Genomic DNA, 24,809 nt, shown 5'->3' with positions numbered 1-24,809 from the left:
ATCAGCAATATTTGTCTATTCATTTGAAATATCTTTGCCTAGCTAAGTAGCTCAGTAAGTCAGCACATCTTCTGTTGAACTGTAGATTGCTGGTTTGAGTCCAGCAGGAGTTTAAAAAAAATTTTCACATTACTTTCTGCTAAGACTGTATATTACTTTGCTAATTGAAATAAAGAAAATTTAAAGAGTTTTCAAATTCAAAATGTTGTACCTTAATCCTCCACTTTTCATCCACATCAAATATATTCTGATGTAGCATTTCACCTTAAATCTCTCATTCTATTAAATTTGCAAAACTGATTCAAATTACAATATATGCCTGATTTATCATTTTGTTTATTTTATTTTACGGAGACCAACTGATTTATCATTATGTTTGTTGGTTTTTTTTTTGTTTTTCTGAGACCATGCATTTGATATATAGTTTTATTTTGTTTTCTTTGTTTTTTTTTTATTAAGACCATTACAGCCGGTGTATATATATAATGTGTTGCATATGCAGATTCATGGACTGCACTGTCATCTTCACGGCAGAGCACCATACCTGTGAAAATAAGGCTCACCCCTTACCTGAGGTCTGCCCCTGATACTATGATCTTGGTCAGGTCTATCAAGGCAGGTACTGAGTTAGAGACTTTCCCCAAAGGCAGGCATCCATTATAGCTGTATGGACTTCAGCAATGAAGCGCCTTTTCCACAAACCCAAAATAAGCAATACAAAAGATGACATTTGAACCACTGACGCTTATGTTGGCTGTCTATTCATCAAACCACTTGACCATAAGCTCTGTGAATATCAGCACAAAATTTGATTTTCTAGTGGGCACTAACTGAAGCTGAGCATGATAGATGAGATTTTGAGTGTTTTCTCTACCATATGCACACAGTTTGGTTTTGATGTTGTGACATTACAAAGGTCATTCACTAACCCCAAAAGTGTCAAATTATGGAAAAAAGCTGTAGGAATTGAATTCTGCTATGATTGTAGGTATTCATTTAGGTCTAATGCAGGGTGCCTGGGGAATATATCCTGGCTCATTGTGTATTGAAATCCAACCTCAGAGTAAATTATACTACAGCCCAAATTGGACCTCGCTAATAAATAATATAACCAGTCTGTGTAATATAACGGGAATTATAGCAAATTTTCAGCGTCTCCCTTTAGTACTGTCATTTGATTTTTTTAATTTCGATTTTCTGGGCATCAAAGGATGAGTGCACATAAGCTATGAGATTTGGAGCCTTTTCAGTTGTTATTTTGAATTACATTATGATTGTTGTGTATCAAACACTGCAAGCATTATATGTCATGGGGATAAAGTGATTATAACTATCAAACAGGTCAAAGTGGGTTTATATTTACTAAACAGTAGATCACAGGACTGCAGTTTGCGAATATTTTTTTTAAGAATTGGATATGAAACTGAAGATTGTCAATGTCACCCTTTGGATTTGTGTAAGTTTGAAACAAAACACAATAATTCCAGTTCTATGTGAACAAAGACTTTGAAAATTCACCTGCGTATGACGTTCATTAGAAATGAAATTAAACCATTAGCTACCAACACACCACCCCCCCCCCCCCCCCCCCCCCCCACCACCCCCCCACCCCCGTCTCACAAACAATTGTCACTCTGCTCTATGTAACACTCTCTTGTGATATATTGATATCCACTCTTGTGTAATATATCTGGTTCAAAAATAGCACAATTTAAACTTTGAAACTTTCTTTTCTTACAAAACTTTGTTGGGGGGGGGGGGGGGGAGTCAAATGCACAGATCTTTCTTTGTTTTGTCAGAGAGTGCAGTTTTGTTGATAAATTGTACATAGATTTGTAAACAGCTACCCTTTATTCTTCTCTGTTATAAATGAAAACCGCAATTAGTAGATCATTTAGTTCTGTGGTCTTGTTCTGGGATGAAATCAATGTAAATTTGTGTTCAACTTACAGTTATTGATGAATCAAACCTTAGTTACTGCTCTCATTATCAGAATTGTATTGTACCAGCTGGAAGATTTTCTAGATGTTGTTTTATTTCTTTATTACAGAGGAGGATATTTACATCTATCATGAGATGATTAGCCAGGAGGAAGGGGTGGATGATTCTGTCCAACGTCAGTGTCAAACCATGTGGCCCGCCCCCGGGACAGAAAGTGACAGGGGTGAGTTCAGTTTAGTATACTGGGAAATATTCACCCCCATTCTATTTTCGCCTGTTTTGTCTTGGTCAGCGGGCGAATTTAAGACTGGGCACAGTAGTGCTGTCACGGTTAACCGAAAAATCGGTTTACCATGGTTCAAACACTTGCGGTTCGGTTCGGTTTGTAATTTCCGGATTTCGGTTCGTTTTTTTTTTATGTTTTACAATATCACATTTTGATTGCTATGCGTGCTATGATTGGTTTCTTATTTGTATCACTGATAGTTTGACCAATGAAATTTAACGTAATATCGAAGATAGACTGACAGAAGAAACATGGCGAAGAAATCGCGAGTGTGGGAGTGATTGGCAACATTTGTGTTAAAGATATACAGAAAAAAATAACTTAGGGTCCACATTATTCTTGAATTCATTAAGTTATTTAATTTCATCACACAAAATGAAACCGAACCGAAAAAACCCGAAAACCAAAGTTTTATTTCCTGAACCGAACCGAACCGAGAAATGCCTGAACCGTGACAGCCCTAGGGCACAGCTGTTTTCTCTCTTATCACAGCTGTGTCGGGGCGAATTTAAAGCTGGGCAAAACAATCGAAAAAAAAGTGTAGAAAGGCAAAAATAAGACAAAGTGAAAATAACCCTGTATGCAGTAAGGCAGGAATATTTATGCCCCCAACGGTTGGTCTGTCTGTCTGTTATTCTCTCTCATAGTCTAACACTGTTCTGTCGTCATCTAAAATTTAGTCACAATTTTTTAACTAAAGAAGATAAAGACTTCATATTGATCACATGTTATGTTATGCTTTATTCAGTGGATATCACCTATTACATAATATATTGATCACATGTTATGTTATGCTTTATTCAGTGGATATCACCTATTACATAAATTCTAATTATAACACGTACGTCTATGTTTTCCTGCGCCGTTTGTGACATCACAAACAAATGTCAGTTTTACATAGTTTGTTTTGCAAAATGTCAGGAAGCAAAATTCCCAACATTACAGTAATGGAAATGAACTTGAACCAGGGGGTAACATGATAAAAAGAATTTCCCATGGTTTGTGGTTTAATATGATTTATATCCAACTTATGTGTTTTCTATCCCCTCGCCAAGGCTTGGTGATAGAAAACACACAACTCGTTGATTATAAATCATATCAAACCAGAAACCATGGGAGATCCTATATATAGTGTCTGATGAAGGTCAAGTTCACATATCAAGGTCAGTGAACTTTTCAACAATCTGACTTTGTCACTGTTGAGGGCCATGCATTTCACCAATACAACTCATTCAATGTCAGGAAATTAAATTTCAGTATTATCAGCAGGCCTTTTTAATTCGTTTAGTTTTTTTTTTACATGTATATCTGTTCATCCATCTGTTTGAGGCAAAAAAAAATTGTGGATGTACATCTTTTGACAATTAAGGCCTTACAAACAGTGTAGTCTTTAATGACCTTGTGACCTTGAAATTTACTTTTGAGAGAATCGATGAGAAGCACTTGTGGTTAACCGATGGTGAGCAAAAGTAAATTCAATTTCCAGCTGACAAAGATCACAGTTTTTAGGTCACCTGAGTAAACTTAAGTGGCTTATTGCAATTGGTCTACATCCATCGTCGTCACTCGTCTCTTGTGGGTTAACAATTGAACATTTTTAACTTCTTCTTGATAACTGCTATTTCAATTCTTTTCAGATTTGGAATGAAGCATCTTTAGGACAAGGGGAACATAAATTGTAAAATTCAGGACTCTTGCACCCCTGGGGCCTGAAGGGTGGGGCAAAAAGTGACAAATTTTCAAAAATCTTCTTCTCCAAAACCCCACTTGTTTAAGAAAAATTAAAATGCTTAGTGATGTAGAGCAGGAAGAAATCTACAAGAATTGTGAATTTCATGATCCCCGGGGTAGAGATTCTGCCTCCAAGGAGGGGCCAAACTTCGTATATAGTATTTATGTGAAAAACAATAAAAAGACATCTTTAATGCTATTGATACTAAATTGAAGCTAAATGGATATTTAGAATGAGCAGGTAGCCCTTTACCAAAATTATAAATTTGATGATCCCAGGGGTAGTGGTTTGCATTAGGATGGGGCCAAAATGGTCAGTGATTAAATATGTTAACAGTTGGAACATTTTTAACTTCTTGATAACTACCATTCCAATTCTTTTGAAATTTGGTATGAAGCATTTTTGGGACAAGGCTGACATAAATTTTGAATTTCAGGACTCCTGCACCCCTGGGGTCTTATGGGCATGGCAAAAACTGTCAAAAATTGACCAATTTTCAAAAATCTTCTCTAGAACCCCACATGTGTAAGAAAAACTAAGTGCTTAGTGATGAAGAGCAGGAAGGCCTCTACCCAAATTGCAAATTTCATGATCCCTGGGGTAGAGGTGCTGACTCCAGGGTGGGGCCAAACTTGGTATATTTAGTGTATATGTTAAATAATATCTTCTTGAGTAAGGGTTTGGTTCCAGGGTAGAGTCAAAATCATTATAGTGATTTGTCTTTATTATTTGAAAGACTTCTTGAAGTTTGCTGATATGGTATAAAAACTAAATGCATATTTAAGAAAAGCAGAAAAGTATGTACCAAAAATGTGAATTTTGCAACCCCAAGGTTTTGACTTTAGGACAGCTAGGTCAAAATTAGTCATTTCGCGTTATTGTTACATGTATAATGTAAAGCCTTTTATCTGAGGGCATTTAAGTTTTGAGAACACATCTTGTTTTATATATGTACTTATGCTGAATATTAGAATTTAGCTTAGTTATTCAGAACTGGAAATTTTTAGTAGCCCTTTGGACTAGTGATACTTTTAACTAATATTCAGGTGACCGATAAGGCCTGTGGGCCTCTGGTTCTATTGTACATATAGTAATGATTTCCCCATTAGTATCACTAATGAAGGATCAATTAATTAACATCAAATCTCGGAATTAACTTTATGTCAGAGAGAAACTAAATTAGCGCTCCCTAGTGGTAACAGTTATTATCATGTAGTCTTTACCAGACTCTCTGCTTGTCGGAGATTTTTGAAGACAGCTGAGCGTCTGGTTGAACGAGACTAGTAAATCATAAGCATGTGCACCATTTCATTTTTCTTCTTTATAGTTTTACATTAGAATTGCAGTTTTTTGCCAAAGAAAGTAAATCTGAAATTATTATTATATTACCATGACATTTTTATGTACATTTCACACATTTCATTTATTCTGCATTTGTGTATTCTTTTATGTACATTTCACACATTTCATTTGTTCTGCATTTGTGTATTCTTTTTATTTTGATGTACATATCACACATTTCATTTATTCTGCATTTGTGTATTCTTTTATGTACATTTCACACATTTCATTTATTCTGCATTTGTGTATTCTTTTATGTACATTTCACACATTTCATTTGTTCTGCATTTGTGTATTCTTTTTATTTTTATGTACATTTCACACATTTCATTTATTCTGTGTATTCTTTTTCCTTCTGACACTTTCTTGCTTTTATGGATGGTATCATATGAAATTTTATCTCAATGATAAAATCAATGAGGGTAACTGCTCTTTTAGTTCTGATGTTACAGGAGGGAAATGGGAATTTAATCATTCGTTATAATGCCATGCACTACTCGTATGAGAGAAAGCAACTCAATGAATCTTTGTCATAAGTTGCCTGAGGATCATAAGACCAGCCCTATTAGAAAGTTTATTTAACTGTTTCACTTTGTGTGTCTCTCTGTGTGTGTACCCACCAACTATGTTCTCTGTGTGTGTGCCCACCAACCATGTTCTCTGTGTGTGTGCCCACCAACCATGTTCTCTGTCTGTGTGCCCACCAACCATGTTCTCTGTCTGTGTGCCCACCAACTATGTTCTCTGTCTGTGTGCCCACCAACTATGTTCTCTGTGTGTGTGCCCACCAACTATGTTTCACATTCACAAATGCCCTCACTGTATTTTTTGCTCTGAGAAAATCTTCATATATGCTAATTTACTAATTTTTTTATTACCATATATTCTTGAGTTAAGGTTATAGGATACCCAAGGTATTGAACGCATCAAATAAAGCGGGATTTTGTGTTTATGTGGGATTTTCTGTTACTTGATCAAACCAATGTAAATCAAGTCATTAATACTTAAATTGCACCCATTAGAAGATGTTTTTGAAGGATTTCAATTTTTGGGCAATGTTTTCCAAGAATTTTAAAGTTAAGATTTGTGAGCTATGCCAAATAAAGTAGGTTTTATAGGAAAAATTTGTGGTGAATATGAGTTTTTAGCAATAAACAAATAGTTTTACAAAATTCTATAACAAATTTTTTTTGGGTATCCTGTGTCCATTAACTCAACATGTTTCAATCCGAGTGAGACAATAATCGGAGGTTTTGATACGGTAATATTTACATTTGTGTATTTTGTTAATTTTTTATTGAAATCCATTGCTTTTCATTTGCAACTATGAAGACATGTTTTGTTTGAATGTAGTTAGACCCATTTTTTTTAGTGCTATCTGTCTGTCCGCATTTGAATATACACATACCATGTACTCCGAGACCTATTGCATGGCTTTGTTAAAATTGTTAGAAAGTATTTTTCTGTTGTTTACCTTTCATTTGAATTTTGTAAGGCTGTATAATAAGATAAAGGTTACCTATATTATGCGATGGTTTATTTAATGAGTTTGTCTTTTTTGGACTATTTCCCCTGTGACCATCATTCAAATATGGAAATCATTACCAAATATGGAGACAAGTCCAGGTCAGGTGATTTTCAGCTGTTAAAATAAATAATTTAACGTTTAGATAACGTATAAGTTAATCATATCTCTATTTTACATACTTGAAAGTATTTATGTATTTTTTTTAAATGCAGAAAAATAAAATCGTGAATAGTAAACCGTTTTTCTTTGGTTTGTTTTATCGCGGGTTATTCACTTTTTTACCATACAATGTTTGTGACCTTCATATGCTCTCCACGTAAAAATGTGTAATGGCCTAAAACAGAGATTGTGGACCCTCCCTGCACTGGGCTTCAGGGGAGGATATAACATATTTGAAATGGTTTGGGAGGGGAAGTTGCATCCTATCGGTTGTTAAAATTACAAAGGTCTGCTTTTATTCTATCTAATTTTGTAGATTCTTAAATATGCAACAAGCATAGGAGTTTCATGAAAGTATTTTCCAGATTTCCATACCCTTCAAAATTTATAGTTCCACTTAGTAGTCACATACACAGTCTATTTGCTGAATTTGTTAGCAAATCCAAGGAAGAATTTCATTATTGAATTACAATTAAGCAGTCTGATTAACTATACTATTATTACCATTATAATGTTAATTTGAGGATCATGCTTTAACAAAATAGATACTTGTAACCTAATTTTGTGTAATGAACCTACCCAAGATTATTTGTACTAGGTCAAGGTCATTTTGAGACAAAGTCTGAAAAATGACCATACAATGCAACATTCTATGGGGCCCTTTCTGACCGTTCAGTTTTCTTATTTTTGATTTTACCATAACCGTTTTATTTATTTGCATGCTAGGAGTTCTTTACCAATACTTAAGGATAAATTTACATGGCTTTAAGTTTTCGCACTATTAAAGTGTGTATAAACTTTTTTTTTTTAAAACAGCTACATCCTATTGATGTGCTAACTTATGGTAATTTTAAAGATAAAGCCTTTAATTTATGTCTGTGGGAACTTGAGTTATAAGGATAATGTCAATTTACATTGAAAAAGTGTAGAATGGTGGTTGTATTTCTGTTGGTGATTAGATTAACTCACATAACGAACATTGAGGTCTTTTATCCTGTACTTATTGATTCGTGTTGGTTTAAGCGGAATTCCCTCTTTAAGGGTAAAAAATGACCACTGTGTGCATTCATCTGTCTTCTTCACTCTATCTGCTTCAGTCCAATTGGATTCAGATGTTGTGTATTAAGTCCCAGTTCTGATTTATATACAATCAGTTGTTCAGGATTATGTTTTAATTCCTTTTATTGGGCTTTCTTCACAGAGAACCAGCCAACATTTGAAGAAGAGACGGACAGCGAGAACAAGCTACATACCATTTTAGAAAAAACCAGAACTTTACAAGATACTATAAAAAATGTCACCAGTGATGACCTTGATAATTCACTGGATGACCTTGAATCTCCAGGACATTCTGTGGAAGATTTGTCGGATGTGATGTCCGAGAGAGATGGAAATGTAGATCATGTTGAGGAGATGGAACAGGAGATTTATGGTAGGTTTTATAGGATGATGTTAAGTGTGTAGGGATACCATACAAAGGTAGGATCATGAATGCTGAAATGTTAAACAAAATCTGATTTTAGAGTAAGTTTTTTTTAAATTGAAGTTAACAATGAAGGTTGTCCATTTATTTGTGGTTTTAATCTTTCATATGTCATATTCTGTATGGTTGCTTATTAGACTTGCATGAAAGGTTTGAAAAGCTCTAATTTTTCAATACATGAAATGAAGAAGTAAAAAAAATGCATGTTCATTGCTGACTTCCTCTGCAGTACCTACAAATCAGTAGTTCAGGGCTCGGTTAGAAGTCTTTGATAGGCAGGGTTTGATAATCAGTAGTTTAGGGCTCGGTTAGAAGTCTTTGATAGGCTCGGTTAGAAGTCTTTGATAGGCTCAGTTAGAAGTCTTTGATAGGCTCGGTTAGAAGTCTCTGATAGGCAGGGTTTGATCATCAGTAGTTCAGGGCTCGGTTAGAAGTCTCTGATAGGCAGGGTTTGATCATCAGTAGTTCAGGGCTCGGTTAGAAGTCTCTGATAGGCAGGGTTTGATCATCAGTAGTTCAGGGCTCGGTTAGAAGTCTTTGATAGGCAGGGTTTGATAATCAGTAGTTCAGGGCTCGGTTAGAAGTCTTTGATAGGCTCGGATAGAAGTCTTTGGTAGGCTCGGTTAGAAGTCTCTGATAGGCTCGGTTAGAAGTCTTTTAATAGGCAGGGTTTGATAATCAGTAGTTCAGGGCTCGGTTAGAAGTCTTTGATAGGCTCGGATAGAAGTCTTTGGTAGGCTCGGTTAGAAGTCTTTGATAGGCTCGGATAGAAGTCTCTGATAGTCAGGGTTTGATAATCAGTAGTTCAGGGCTCGGTTAGAAGTCTTTGATAGGCTCAGTTAGAAGTCTTTGATAGGCTCGGTTAGAAGTCTCTGATAGGCAGGGTTTGATAATCAGTAGTTCAGGGCTCGGTTAGAAGTCTTTGAGAGGCAGAATTTGATAATTAGAGTGAAAGTGAGAATATTTTCCAAATGAATTTTACATGAACTCTTAAAATAACTAGCATTTGGATGTCTTAATGAGTAAAGCCGTAAGTACTCTATCTGTCTGTCTTGTGCCTCGTTAAGTTTGATGTATTACATCCAAGGGTTTGGGAAGTAGTGTGTGCTGTGCTGTAGTGTACAGGCAATATGGACACAGTTCCTGGATTTCATATTTTGATTTGCCCGTTCAGAATTCACTTCATTGTGAAACAAAACATTAAAGTATATTTTTAGTGAATAAAGTCCAAATTGTCACTTTCCTCTGTAATGCAATAGATAAGAATTACGAATACACGTTTTACATTATTACCCAATAATTTTCCGTTTTTATTATGCATTTGATAATGCAAGCCAAGTGGAAAATATGCGTGTGGGAGCTGAGTTTATTGTATTTAGGAGATGCAGCTTTGCGGTAAATAGTGAATTATACCTGAATTACTCTAATCCAAACAAAACCTCTCTGAAGTCACTGGCATGAATGGGAGGGATCTTATTTTTGTAGTAACAGAGAAAGTTATAATTAGACTCATCCTCAAGATGCCTATGTTTACTATTAACAGGGGGTTCACTCCCAATAATGCTTACTCATGGATTCGGCACAAACTTCTGAACCTGGCTGCGGATCTTTAGATTTTGAAATGAAATGGGGGTACACTTGAGAACTACAGATCTTTTTTTGAAATCTTGCAATTTATGGCATAATGCTCTTTTTAAAATCTTGCAATTTATGGCATAATGCTCTTTTTAAAATCTTGCAATTTATAATGTAATATTCTTTTTAAAATTTAGCAATTTATGGTGTGATATTCTTTTTAAAATCTTGCAATTTAATATTCTGTACACGATTCAGTTGTTGTATCTCTAAATTTTTACACAGCAGCCTTAATATTTCTTGTATCAAAGAATTTATAACTTATATTCCCACTACACTTATGTCAGGACATACCCTCATGCATACATTTACTCACCATTCAAGCTAAAAATTAGCAGCTTCCTTAAATTTCTCTTGTTTAAGTAGAATATTATGTTCTCAGTCAATTCTAATCCTAGTTCATTTTAAAGTACTGTATGAATATGTAAATATTCTAATAGGATAGTCATAGCAATGTTTTGGAAAATCTGCATTGTGATGTCATTAGCCTGTCACGTGACACAGAGTAGTTCCGTAGTCGGAAGCTAGTTTATCACCTAACTAGTTGATTGTAATATCTGGTATTAAGCTGAATGTAAACGAAGGGGGGTAACTCCTGTACAGTTTTCTGTGTTACAGATCTTGTCTCATTCTAATGGATTTTATTGGAACTGTCGACACCCAGTGTAGACTAATTAGGCTAGCTGCTATATCAATATGTTCGTTGCTGATGGGCACATGTCCTCACCTTTTTTGTAAATCAGAACCTGTGCTGAAATTTCTTGTTTTTCTAGTGTTTTTCAACAAAAGAGGGATCTGATTTAAAATAATATTTTAAAAGTTCTCTTATCTAGATAGCATTTAAATTTCAGTACACATGGGAGAATGATAAAACTCATTTTAGGGTGATGACTTGAAACTATCAGATCTGCTTTGTGATTAGATGTGCACAAATGATGAGAACTGAAATCTAAGCATCTTGACATACATATTTCTCACATTAGCACCAGTGTGAGATCGACTTTACCCATGTGAGACAGCCATGTGAGATTTTTCTGTCTCACACTGCTGCGACGTCATTTGATTGTGACGTCATATATTTTCTATGATTTATGTTACACGGTGAAGATTTATGTTACACAGTGAAGTAAAAATATTTTGCATTGTTATCTTTAAATTTTAATGTAGTATAGCTTTCTGGTGGACAACCTTGGGTTTTTTAGTTTACACTTACGGTGTAAACCATTTTCAGGTACGCTCTTTCTGCCTATCTAATTAGTTTTTGCATCGAAGTTCAAATGAGGATTTTGATAATCTAAAATTTTCTGAAAGCTCCTAATTTTATGCACTAAACTGTAGTTAAAATGTGAGAAAAATAATCCTTCATTATTTACTCGTTTGGGATAGGGAAATTCCACCTCCGGAACAAGATTCTCTGTCTTGAACTCGGCAAAGCCTCGTCCTAGACTGCGAATCTTGTCCCCACGGTGGAATTTCCCTATCCCACACTCGTACTAATGAAGGATTCTATTAATCTTCCACTACTTCTATGTTAAAAACATGGATATTTATGATAGCGGTCACTTTCCATCTAAAAGCAATTAAATGACATCATGTAGTGAATTTTAAGCAGAGTTGTGTTGCGTGAAGAAACCAAATTTACTTGTAGTTTTCCTCTGGTAACTTATGAAGGATTTTTTGTGAAGTATATATTTTTGTACCCCTGTCAAAAATGCCTGGGACATATAATGTTGCTTCATTCCTTCGTCCTTCCATTACAATAGGCCAGTTTTGAGACAGGTCTTCTGTGTAGGAGGTGCATTTAGTGGAACTTTGAATGCCTAAGTGGGACAGTCAGTGAGGAAGACAATAAAATGTATTAAAAGCAGCTTCTCTTTTAAATAATGTAAATGGTGGAAATACTATTGAAAGGAATTTTACTAAAGTGGAAACATAAAACCGATGTTATTAGCTTTGCAAGTAATCTCCTGGACATGATACATATAAGCAATGAAATGACATGATATAAGAAGAATTTCATGTATCTGATTATTTTCGAAATACTTATCATTTACTAAGATTGTATATCAGTCAAATATTCGGGTGATGAAACTGCGTAAGAGAAACTTACTGAGCAGATTCACTAAACCACATGCAAACAAATTATTTTGTACCATATTACATGTATGTATGAATGAAAGTTCTCCAAAGGGAAATAACTCTGACATATCTCGAAACTGTTGATTGTATTTTTCTATAAGTAATTCACTATTCATGCAGATATTTAGCGGATTTTTGATGAGGATAGACCTACTTTCATTGGAGTTATAGCCCTTAGACTTTGAAACTTTCATAAAGTTCACAGTTTTTGGTACCTTTTTATAAATTATTCTTGTAGATGTACTGATCTTATTGAGATGTGACTTTTTTGTTGTTGATTAGTTACATAGAAAGCTTGAGGTTTGCTTGGATTGATATACTTTCAGCAGAGTTATGGCCCTTGGAATTGAGAATTTTTTTCTTCATAGTTTTCTTGAATTTGTTTTAGCTATTCTTGCAGATGTGTGGCTATGTTATGCTATCTAGTTGTGGAGTGATGGATAACATTAAGTTTCAATAAGATTGATTTACTTTCAAAAGAGTTATCTTGGACTTTGTCATGGTACTGTGAAGAATTTTTCAGATGTAAAGGCTGATTAAGTTACAGATGTAAGTTGATGTACTTTTAGCAGAGTTATGGCTCTTGGACTTCCAGAATTTTATTGATGTCATAGTTTTCTTGAATTTTATTCACTATGTAGATAGTGAGCGGAGTTTTGGTATGTAGTATGATCCTGAAGAGGTAGAGTTCATTCCATCTGACCTTGTTTCAGTGGATTTACTGACCCTTGGACTTCTAAGACTTCACAGTTTTTGAAGCTTTTTTCACTGTTTGCAGATACATGTATACAATTAAATGCCAAGATTTTTGTGGGGAGGGGGCCTAACTATACACAATATATTATACTATAGGAATGGTCTCAATAAGACAATAGATTGATAAAGCAAGTCTTACTATACACAATACTATACAATAGGATTAATCTCAATAAAACAATAGATTGATAAAGCAAGTCTTACTATACACAATACTGTACAATAGGATTAATCTCAATAAAACAATAGATTGATAAAGCAAGTCTTACTATACACAATACTATACAATAGGATTAATCTCAATTAGACAATAGATTGATAAAGCAAGTCTAACTATACACAATTCTATGCCCCGTTACTATGATTGAGTATTGATAAATGAGATTACATACACCAGTGTGTTTGAAAATAATTTTAATGACCAACATTCTCATAATTGATTTATTATTCTAATAAGCTGACAAATATAGCAGTCTGTACTGCTGTTTTAATTGTCGTAATTAAAATACGTGAAGCGACCAACAAGTCACGTAATACTTGTGTGGTTATATCTGATAATACCTTCCTCATTGTTTCTTACCCTGATTGACAAGCGGCAATTCTTTCAACTTTGACCAGGTAAAGTTTAGGATGAGGCTTAAAATCTTAACCTTTGATTAAGAGAAACAGATCCAAGCTGACTTTTCATACCAGTTGACTTTCAATTCGAAAAGTCATCACTGAGAAATTTTATACACATGATTTAATGTTTGATTTACCCATTTTTTTTTTTTTTTTTTTTTTTTTTTTTTTTTTTTTTTTTTTTTTATATACTTTTTACCAGAAATGTTCCCATGGCTTTGTAAAATACTCCTTCTAAGTTGATGCCTTCTAAGAGATATAATTATAAGCATACATCATGATTGTTAGCCTCCTGACAGCATAGGTGGTTAGCCCCAGTGAATTTTTGATGAGCGTGATTTTCAAAGCTGCAGAGAAAGTAATTCAGAGGAGAGAAGGGTGTAGATAGACACAGGAAACGCTGCTAACTTTTCGCTTACAAGTCCTGGCTAGAACTCCTTGGCCATTGAATTTTTTTTTTTCGCTGAAATTTATTTCTATGGAGTGTTTTGGTCAAAGTGTTGGTACATTTGGGACGTGCAATTTTAAGTTTATGCGACTTAATTTGTTACAGAGGGGACGTTGACGGCTGTACAAGGACTTAACGAAGATTTGTTCAAACTGCGAGATTTTCACCGCAATAAGCTACAAACACAGGTAAGAACCAGTTTCTTATGATCATCTTATATGTAATTATAAGTTTTGTGGTCATCATCATCCATAAATCACTCACACCTTCAGACAGTGAAGACGACTACGGAAAAAATCCTCAAAGTGAGGTTCTATTGTAACTAGAGAAATATGCCTTTGATTAATTCTGCATGTTTTCAGTTTTTTGAAATTTTGAAGAAAAAATTAGCATGGTTGATTTTTTGCCACTAGTGATTCCCTATTAGCCATTTATTGGTACCAAATGGCGGTCTCTGTCTGTTTTCCTATTATATTAGATGTGAATGATATTTGTCCAGGTGTGTTTCTTTAACTAACACATTTAGTTTTAAATCAATCCAAGTGATATTATGAACCTGATTGTCTGTCAATGAAAGTGGTACATTTTAAAAGTCATACTTCTGATCCTAAATCAATATCTCCTGAAAGAAAATGGAGAGAAGTAGGGAGAAAGGTTTTATATTTTTATCAATACCATATGGAAAGTTGATTTGAATACAGCATGTTGAAATAAAAGACATGTGATTGTCGGGGTTCGTTTGGTAGGAATAAGTGCAAGTTTATCAGCAATCTCAGCAGCTGAAGATGTGATAGGGCATGGCTGCTGAGTGAGAGATATCAATAAGAATGAATTTATGAAGTTTTGTAAGCCATTTCAATTAAGTTTGTAGTCAGAGTTACATAATAACCTCAGATCTGATGAGATTGTTAGAGGAAAAAAGAGTGGAGATTTCTGAAGCTAATGTTTTAGAACTGATGAAGGTGTGGTTTGACTGCTGTTATAAATCTATAGGTGTGTTTAGGTTAAATGCTACACAAAACTCGAGGTGTGTCTCCACTAGGGTACTGTAGATTCCTAAATATACGCGAGGAATTTATTATCGTGTAATTTCGTGAGAGGCAATTCACTTGCAAAATAAAATTACTCGCTTTTAATTTTCTGTTGTTAAAATGCAATCAAGAACTCTTGATTAATAAAAGTCACTTGAATTCATGTTCACGCGATTTGACGTATATGAGTCATTTCGCCGAATTAAGTACTCACGTAAAATAAGAAATTTACAGTAAATACTACACCAAGTATTTGACTAAGTTAGATACAACATCAAGTCGAGGTGTATTTTGACTAAGTAAATACAACATCAATTCAAAGTGTGTTTCGATTAGGTACATACAATACCAAATTTAGATGTGGTTTGACTAGGTAAATACAACATCAAGTCGAGGTGTGTATATCAAGGGGAGATAATCACTGTATATACAGTGTGCATACAATACCAAGTTTAAGTGTGTTTCACCATATTAAGCTTGTGCTGTATCTAGATGTATTGATAAGTTGTAATGCTCTTGTACCAATGTCTAGGTGTATCAAGCAAGTGTTCTTTATTCTCTAAGGAGATTTACGTAGTGAATTAGTTAGAAGGAATGTGTAGATATTACAAGCTCTCATCTACTTCTTAGTGTGTATATGTGTTTTAACCAGAAACTAATATGTGGGGGTGTACCATGTAATTCTGTTTGTTTGTCTTTCCTTCATATTGTTTATTGTATGGGTACACGAGAATCAGCCTCTGTCGAAGCTCTAATTCAGTTCTACAGGGTTAACACAGTGCTCAAACTTTTCTAGATATTTTTACTCGATGTGTGCCAGTTAAGGGAGTCTTCACATAGTTTCTGGTGTGAGTTTTTGTCCCAAGAGCAGTTATTTTTTCATGGTCATTTTGATAAATGAAACCTCCTCGTAAACTTTCTAACAGATGTAAAATTTTCCCGACCTAGACCAGGTGCTTCAGGCATTCTCAGAATTTTCCAAAACCTACTCCAAGTTTAGCTGAGGTTTTTTTTTTTATTTTGCAGCTTCTAAATAAATTATTTTTGGAATGTCTTTATGTTAGTCTGTCCTGAGAAATTTATCTCATCTATGCTGAATCACTCTGGGTCTGGCGTGTAAAAAATGCCTTAAAATATCCTTAAATTTCATTTTCATGATTTTGTAGAAAAATTCAGTGATATTGTACATGTATCTCTGAGTTATTGATACTGTAGTTTTGAAATGAACAATAATTAATTCAGAAGATGAAGAAAGTAAAAGAAAAGAAGGACCTCGTGCCCTATTAACATGCTGTTAATTAATGTGGAATTTTTTTTTACCGTAGTCCATAAAATGATTAACAACAATCAAGAAATCACTTTTACTCTACCTCTCCAAAATGTTTTCACATCACATGTTGATTTGTAGCAAACTGTGTTGTTGTAGATCTCAGAAGAATGGTTTGATTTATAGATATAGATATATATAGATATCGATATATATATATAGGTGTCTTATGGAAATGATGCCATTTTCTGGTTCAGGAGAAGATGATAGATTTCTGGAGACAGTCCGCAGACTACCACCCCCTCATTGTCCCCAGGAGTCCATTATATACTAGAGAGATAGTGCAGTCAGAATCTCACCATACAAGTGCATAAAAACAACTTAAAGCTAGCCTACAGAGAGTTAGTGAAATACTGATCTATGATGCAAGAGATAGAAGATTGCAGGTGGAAGGATGCAAGAGAATGATAGAATCCTTCATTAGTATGAGTATGGGATAGGGAAATTCCACCGAGGGGACAAGATTCACAGGCAAGGAGAAGGCTTTGCAGCAATCTTGTTAGGTGGAATTTCTGTATACTAGACAAGTAAATAATGAAGGATTTTTTCTCTCACATTTTACACACAATTTAGTGCTTAAATTCAGGAGATTTGAGAAAATCAAATTCAAAATTATCAAAATCCTCTCAATTGAACTTCTAATCAATGCAAAAACTAATTAGACAGGCAGAAAGAGCATACCTGAAAATGGTTTCCTCTGTAACTGCAAACTACAAAACCCAAGGTTGTCCACCAGAAAGCTATATCAAATCAAAATTTAAAGAACACAATACAAAATATTTTTCTTCACCGTGTAACGTAAATCATAGAAAATATATGACGTCACAATCAAATGACGTCGCAGAAGTGTACATTTGTAAGACAGGAAAATTTCACATGGCTGTCTCACATGGGTAAAGTCGATCTGACACTGGTGATAACGTGAGAGAAAAAATTCTCACATTAGCACCAGTGTGAGATCGACTTTACCCATGTGAGACAGCCATGTGAGATTTTTCTGTCTCACACTGTTGTGACGTCATTTAATTATGATGTCATATATTTCTATGATTTACGTTACACGGTGAAGATTTACGTTACACGTTGAAGTAAAAATATTTTGCATTGTTATCTTTAAATTTTAATGTAGTATAGCTTTCTGGTGGACAACCTTGGGCGTTTTAGTTTACACTTGCAGTGTAAACCATTTTCGGGTATGCTCTTTCTGCCTATCTAATTAGTTTTTGCATCAAAGTTCAAATGAGGATTTTGATAATTTAGAATTTTCTCATAGCTCCTAAATTTATGCACTAAACTGTAGGTAAAATGTGAGAAAAATAATCCTTCATTATTTACTCGTGTGGGATAGGGAAATTCCACCTCTGGAACAAAATTCGCTGTCTTGGACTCGGCAAAGCCTCGTCCTAGACTGCGAATCTTGTCCCCTTGGTGGAATTTCCCTATCCCACACTCGTACTAATGAAGGATTCTATTATAAACCCATGGTCTGATATATGAAGGTTTTCATAGATTTGGGTTGAGTATACTATTTTAACAAGTAACTTGGGACAATGCTGATTGTTTGCTTCTGATGCAGAAAGAAAGAAACCGTCACACACTTTAGTGCTCTGCAGGCACCTGCCGTCAGTACAAGGTATGACCTAATCAGCTAGATACCGTCTCACACCAGATTATGGTGTAGGAAGTTCTGTAAGACAATAGTTTTATAGGAACTCATTTCAGTTGTAATAATCAAGATAAGAACTCACAGGGAAGGAAATTAGTTTTTTTGATTTAATTGGTATAGAAGGATAACATGATATTCTTTCTATGGTGTCCTTGGTTGATGGGTATCGGCCATGACTAGTCGAGTTTGTCATTCTGTGTAGGGACAAGATGAGACATACCATGGTAATGAGCTCAGTAGGGGTATGATTATGAAGACATAGCTCTGTGAGTGTGTGGGACGGAGGGAATATTCTAAGGAATGGTCATTTAGAGGAGATCAGTTAGGAAGTCTGCCTGAGGTGGGGAGCTGTAGATAATGTGTACTTGTAGGTGTGATTATTATGAACAATTTGCAGCTCCTGTGTAAAGTGGTTAAGGAAGTATACGGTAAGTGTATTAATAATTCAAGCCTACACTGTAAGACGGATAATGCCTTGTTTTATGGAATTGTTAAGATGGGCCTAATTCTGAAATTAACTTCATAATACACGGCTTATGTATGATATTCCAGATTTAAAAACGTCATTTCTGAACATGCACATTTATGAACTATGATAAAATATATGAGGAAAATAGTATAATGAATTAATGATAAGCAGAAATATAGAAAAGCAAGAAATGGTGTTCGTATCTTTAGAGATATGGAAGATTTGAATAAAAATATGACGAGCTTTGATGGATATGATGATTCATAACATGTGATTTACTGAGCTTATGTAAAGGAAACAATTGGAAATAGCAGTATATCTAAAGTGCATTATTTTCTAAATACATTCTTATGTAAGCCTGATTTGTTTCCGGGTACCACAGCAATGGATATTTGGATATCAATTCAGCTCCTCCATCTGGGATGGCAACTTTGGAAGTTATGTGCAACTAAGTGTGAAACGTGTGGGCATTTTGGTTCTACTCACTTAGTATTAAAAAACTGGTTCACGGTTTTTGAAGAAGAAAAAAATTTCATTTGGGATATTAAACTTTAAAAATATAACTCATTTAATGTTGACAGCCAAAATTTGGACCTTCTGAATGCAAGGATAAGAGCAGTATTTTAGCCTTAATTTTATCTTCATGTTGTGTAAACAAAGACTCTAATCTTTTTATGTTCACAAACAAACCAGTGAAATGTTAATTTTGGAATTTAAAGCATCTTAATTTTGCACAGTGGCAAATTTAACTTTTAGATGACACATTTTACTTAAAGAATACTTGAAATGTGATAGATTTAATAAATTTGGGTCGACATACATGCAATAACATACTGCAATCTTTGTTTACAAAACAAATAATGTATACTAGCCTTAATTTTTTGTGAAACCTTTTAAACACATTAGACAGTAGATTTTGATCATCAAAATAGAAAAACAAAATTTGGATGGAAATTGTGAATCAGTCCCTTTAACTTGGATGCAGCAAACGCACAGATATAACAAAGTTTTTCGAAATCTCCGGCAACATCCTTCATGTTTTTTAATTTTGAAAATCTCAGTTATATAATAAATTTGGATATATCGAATTCATGGGTATAATGAAAAAGTAGTCATTCCTTTGCATAACATTAATTAAAATAATGTATTTTTACCAGCTGAAAATGAACTTTGTGTTGAGAATCGATTTTCATTTAGTTCTTCTACCTCATTTATTGGATTGTTTCTACTTTCGTTTTTACCCTCATGACTATAACATTTGAGATACCAAGTGCTCTGTGAAAAACTACTCAGAATTATAGTTGTGTGATTTATCATTAATAAACATCAAATAAAATACCAAATGATATCTCAGCATCTGTTTGTACAAGTGGCTGGCAAGTGGCAGACAAAGCTAACCAAAGACATTTTATTTGAATATCAGTTTAGTTTTAATTCCAGTTATTATTTTCTATTTATTTAAAATATGCTGGACAAAAATTATATGGATACGATCAAGTTTAATTTGATCGGAATCATATTACATAGTCTGTGGATTTCAAAATAGTGTGTGTAATCATTTCACAGCTTTGAATGAAGCAACTGTTTCCTTGAATTTTGTCAATTATTTATATAAGTTGTCATAAGCAAAGTTTTGTTATAATAAAACAATGCATGTTAAGAACTTTTCATTTTTTAAGGCCACCATAAACTAGCACTCCGGCTTCACTATCAATGGTGTTATGTATGAATCCTGCGAGAATATGTAGATGATATAGTATTTAAAGGAGCAATTCAAAATCCGATTGTAATGTGTTCTAAAATCATACGATTTTTCTTCTTGAAATCATCTCAAAAAGTCTATGAAATTACAACCAATAAATTTGTGAAATTTTAGCAGCTCGTGAAATTGGCTCCAGTGACTTTTAATTGATTTAACGGCATCTCTGATACTGCAACACGGATGGAAGTTTTATTCTGTGGCAGATTTGGAATAGAGCCATGGAATTCTGATATCTGTGTTATCAATGTCCTTCATGTAATCAATGCATGGTAAACTAGAGACTTTATTAGGAAAAATATATGCTTGTTTCTCTGGTCCTCAGTGATAACACATTGATTTTCTACCACGAATTACTGGCCAACATAAGATTAATAGAAAATTGAATAATGAAGGAAAGTGCAAAGTTCCCTAGCCAATTGCTCATGTTCTGCAAGTTACCATACAGATCCGTTTGTTTGATGCCAAAGAGTTAAACAAAGTATTGTATAAAATTCTTTTTTTTTGTACGGTATGTTGCTGCATTTGTGTATGCCTACGATAGACATAAAGTATCTTGCTGGCATGCAAGTGCATCTGAAACAGAAGTACTGTTAATTTGGTACAAAGACAGGAAGTAAATGATGACTGTATGTGGACCATCAACAATGTCATTATTTAACTCGCCAAAGCTGAAGGCTCCCAAGTTAGATTTTCTGATCCAAATTTGTCTGTTCGAAGGTATGTCCATTGCTAACATTTTGCATTCTTGACTTCTTTCCAGACTAATTTCATTTTCTTTTCCGACGTCGGTTTACCATCAACATAGGTAGAAACACTTCCCAAAACAATAAACAGAAAAAGAGATAAAAATATTTCTTACTTATATGACTGTTTGGAAATGAAGGAAAAATTTGCTTTTGTCTCATGCACTTGATTTTACTAGCAATCATATTAATATTTTCCTGTTATGGCTAGCATCACAACTTTTTTGTTGTTTATGTCACATTATGTGAATGATTGTGCCACAATAGTTAAGAGTTACAAAGGTATTAATATACCTTCTTTTTTTATCAATTTGCTCTGAACATGATTTGCTTAATGATGCCAAAATGATGTTACGATTAAGAGTGCTGGTTAACGGTACTCTGTGTTGCGTTGGTGAAAACTTCATCAGAATGTAATGATGCTGAAATAATGGAATTTGAAGCTGAAGTCTGTCTGGTACTGGTCCATGAAAAGCACAGGGGGTTTCTCTAAGAAACAACCGTACTTGAGAGTTCAATATTTTGAGATTTGAGCATGCTCGACTTGACATGGAATATAAGTTTTCTTACTGTAATCTAGCTGTGGCCACAGCATGGTAGATATCCGAGAACACTGGAAATTAAAAGAGTGGCCAAATTTATTCAGTAATAGTATGATATGAGTTTTCAAGGGGGGTGGGGGATTCAACAACACATAATGTTCTGAATGTAAGAGAGTTTTAAAATACAGTCTTTTGAAATTATATTTTTGTATGTGAAATGCAGAGATTTTTTTTATGACTTGGATGAACTTGGTGGTATTGAATAAAGGGCAGTAGTTTTGATATTTGTTATAAGCAGATTGATATTGTTTGTTTACATTATTTTTTAACAGCTCTATTAGATTTCTGGGCCGTAGATCAAGGTTACAAGGGAATGCTCTGTTTTACAGTGCTTTTGTATTTTGATAATTGAAGTGCTTATTCTGAAGATGTAATTCCTATGATTGAAATTTTGAAAAGTTTTGTTGCTTGTCACATTTTTTGACACCATGGGTATCATTAAAGGCCTTTTGCACCTCCCACACAGAAGATCTCTGAGATAGATCATGTGACATATCTGTTTGCTGAAGGAGTGAAATGATTGAGTTGTGTAATCTTCTCCTTGATTCCACTGTCACTAACATTCAGTGTTCATTACAACAAAAGAGAATAAATTGTTTTCCATTATTGTAAAGACATCCTAGTTTATCCACTACACACCTAATAAGGCTGATCTCTATTGGCTTTCTCTCTGCTCAATGCTGACTGTTTATTGAGAGGTTCTCTGTTTATGATGCTAATACTTCAAGTAAAAAAGGAAACTTTCCCTATGAAATGGCTGGGTTTTCATGTCATTTTATAGCTATCCCATCCAAGTCGGTGACATTTATAGCATACACCTTTAAATGTCAAGGTCATTCAGAAAGGTCGCTGACCTTGATTTGGTGTGTGTTTAATTACCGACGTATCAGGGAGTGAATTTAAGTGATTTGCTTTTATTATCTGGATGTTATTGATTGCAATTATGATTTGCAATGGTTACCAGGATGTGGATCTCGTTAAAGCACTGTCTGGTTGTGTTATGAACACAATCATGTGGTGTAATGAGAAAGAGGTCTTCTGCTTTCTTTATATTTGTTGTCCATTTGAAGATTGAAGTCAAGGTCATGTTTTTAGCATTTCTTTCAGAAAGAGGGTAACAACCCAGGGGTATGTTTATTGCTAAGAATGTCTTGGCAGTGACAAGCACTGATAGCTGAGTGTGATCGATGGCTGAAGTCATTAGAGGGAGAGGGGAAGAGAAAGAGGGAGTGAGAGAAGAAGTGAAAAAGGGAGAGAAAGAGGGAGTGAGAAAGAGAGAGGGAGTGAGAAAGAGAGACGGAGAGAGAGAAAAGGTTGTTATGATTAAAATCCAGGGAGAAGTGATTTTAACAGCCTAGGAGGAGGTGAGAGTGGTGGCTTAAGAGAGCATTTTAAGATCCTATAAAAGTACTAGAGAGGAAATTAATTGTTTATCCATACCCCAGATTTACTGCCATTGGGAGCTTTGATGTTATAATGAGCGAAGCTCTGCTCTTTTTCCACCCTTCTGTACATCAAGTTTTTAATATTGTCTGGGCCTACATCGGACCCCATAGTGATCAGGAAGAATTCACACTGCAGACAGAGAGAATCATTATCTGCTTATTTGATGTGCACCTTAGTTCTCGGCTGTTTGATGTGTACCTAGATCTCAGTCGAGTCTGTCTGAAGAAAGCGATGGTATACGTTTATCGGCAAGGAAGTGGCTCAAGCAGGAAATAAATATCAAGGATTTATTTTATGATCTATCTTTCTCTCTAATAATTAGCTTCTCTTGAAATTTAATGAACTTTAATTCTCGTCAGGTAAAAATTGACATGCAGTGATGATAGGATGGATTTGCATGGTAAGAAGATGTGTTAGCTTATTTCTGATCAAAATTGCTCTGGTATCTATCTGCCGTTGGTAATGTCATTCATTAATCACATTTTGATGTCCTCTCAAGAACCACTGAGCCAATTTCACCCAAACTTGGCACAACTGTATCCTTGAATTAAAGGGATTCAAGTCAGAGCTAATGAAGAGATGGACTAAGAAAGAATTGAAATAGGGTAGATGTTTCTCATCTTTTCAAGAAAGCCAAAAGTGTCTGCACCCCCCCAACCCCACAACCCCCCTTCAAAAAAGATTGCATGTTAGGAAAGTTAAAGAAGATGAAATTCAAGGAAAAAGATTGCGATTTTTTAAATTACTGAAGATTCCTAAATGTACATCAGCATATATGATCGTGTAATTTTGCAAAAGATATCTCTAAAAATAAAATTACTCACGTTAATTTTCTGTTTCAAAGATACATGTAAGAATTCTTGATTAACAGACGGCATGAGAATTCATGTTCACACGATTTAACGAATACAAGTAATTTTACCATATTAAGTACTAGCTCGCATACTAAAGTATCTACAGTAGTATGCAAGCATCCCGATGTCAGAATGGCGCCACATGAAGGGTTTAGAGTTTTATGTCTTTTACTGCTTTTTATGTCGAGCCAGTTTCGTAAACCTATGAAAATGAGGGTGGAATGGAGAAAAAACAAAACTTTATTCTAATTAAATTTAATCGCCCATTTGTTGAAATGGTGACAGTAAATCAATGACAATATTAGTGACAATAGTTTGAAATGGTCAGTAAATCAATGACAATAATTTGAAATGGTCAGTAAATCAATGACAATAATTTGAAATGGTCAGTAAATCAATGACAATAATTTGAAATGGTCAGTAAATCAATGACAATAATTTGAAATGGTCAGTAAATCAATGACAATAATTTGAAATGGTCAGTAAATCAATGACAATTATTAGTGGCAATAATTTGAAATGGTCATTGAAACAATGCATGATAATATTTAATAGTGACAATAATTGTAAAAACCCAGTTCATCGAGTTCATCTTTGTGATCATCAACAAATTCTTCAAGACAAAGTCAAAGCTGGAGACCAACACTTTGTCGGTCAACCAAATGAATTTATCGTGCATTTTCACAGTACGTTGGTGATCTGTTTTATTTCTTTAAATTCTTAATGCAAATTATATGAAGAGAAATCTTCGTCACAAAGAATGGGCGGAGCGGAAGTTAGTACAAAAGTGTTGAAAGTATAATAACATCATTACTTGTAATGAATTTATGATTATATTTG

General features: G+C 34.5%; 1 protein-coding gene across 1 annotated transcript in view; it reads left to right on the top strand.

Annotated features, from left to right (window-relative positions):
* LOC125650380 (rho guanine nucleotide exchange factor 28-like) overlaps positions 1–24,809 on the top strand; it is a 115,675-nt gene that overhangs the window by 30,486 nt on the left and 60,380 nt on the right. Inside the window, exons 7-9 of the mRNA XM_056166988.1 lie at positions 2,051–2,164; positions 8,189–8,419; positions 14,175–14,257. Of these exons, the coding sequence (XP_056022963.1) occupies positions 2,051–2,164; positions 8,189–8,419; positions 14,175–14,257 (428 nt within the window). The remainder of the gene's footprint in view (positions 1–2,050; positions 2,165–8,188; positions 8,420–14,174; positions 14,258–24,809) is intronic.

Source organism: Ostrea edulis, chromosome 5 (genome assembly GCF_947568905.1).
Source record: "Ostrea edulis chromosome 5, xbOstEdul1.1, whole genome shotgun sequence".
NCBI lineage: Eukaryota > Metazoa > Mollusca > Bivalvia > Ostreida > Ostreidae > Ostrea > Ostrea edulis.
Note: the sequence above shows the minus strand (reverse complement) of the source record. Positions and strands in the feature narration are given on the sequence as shown.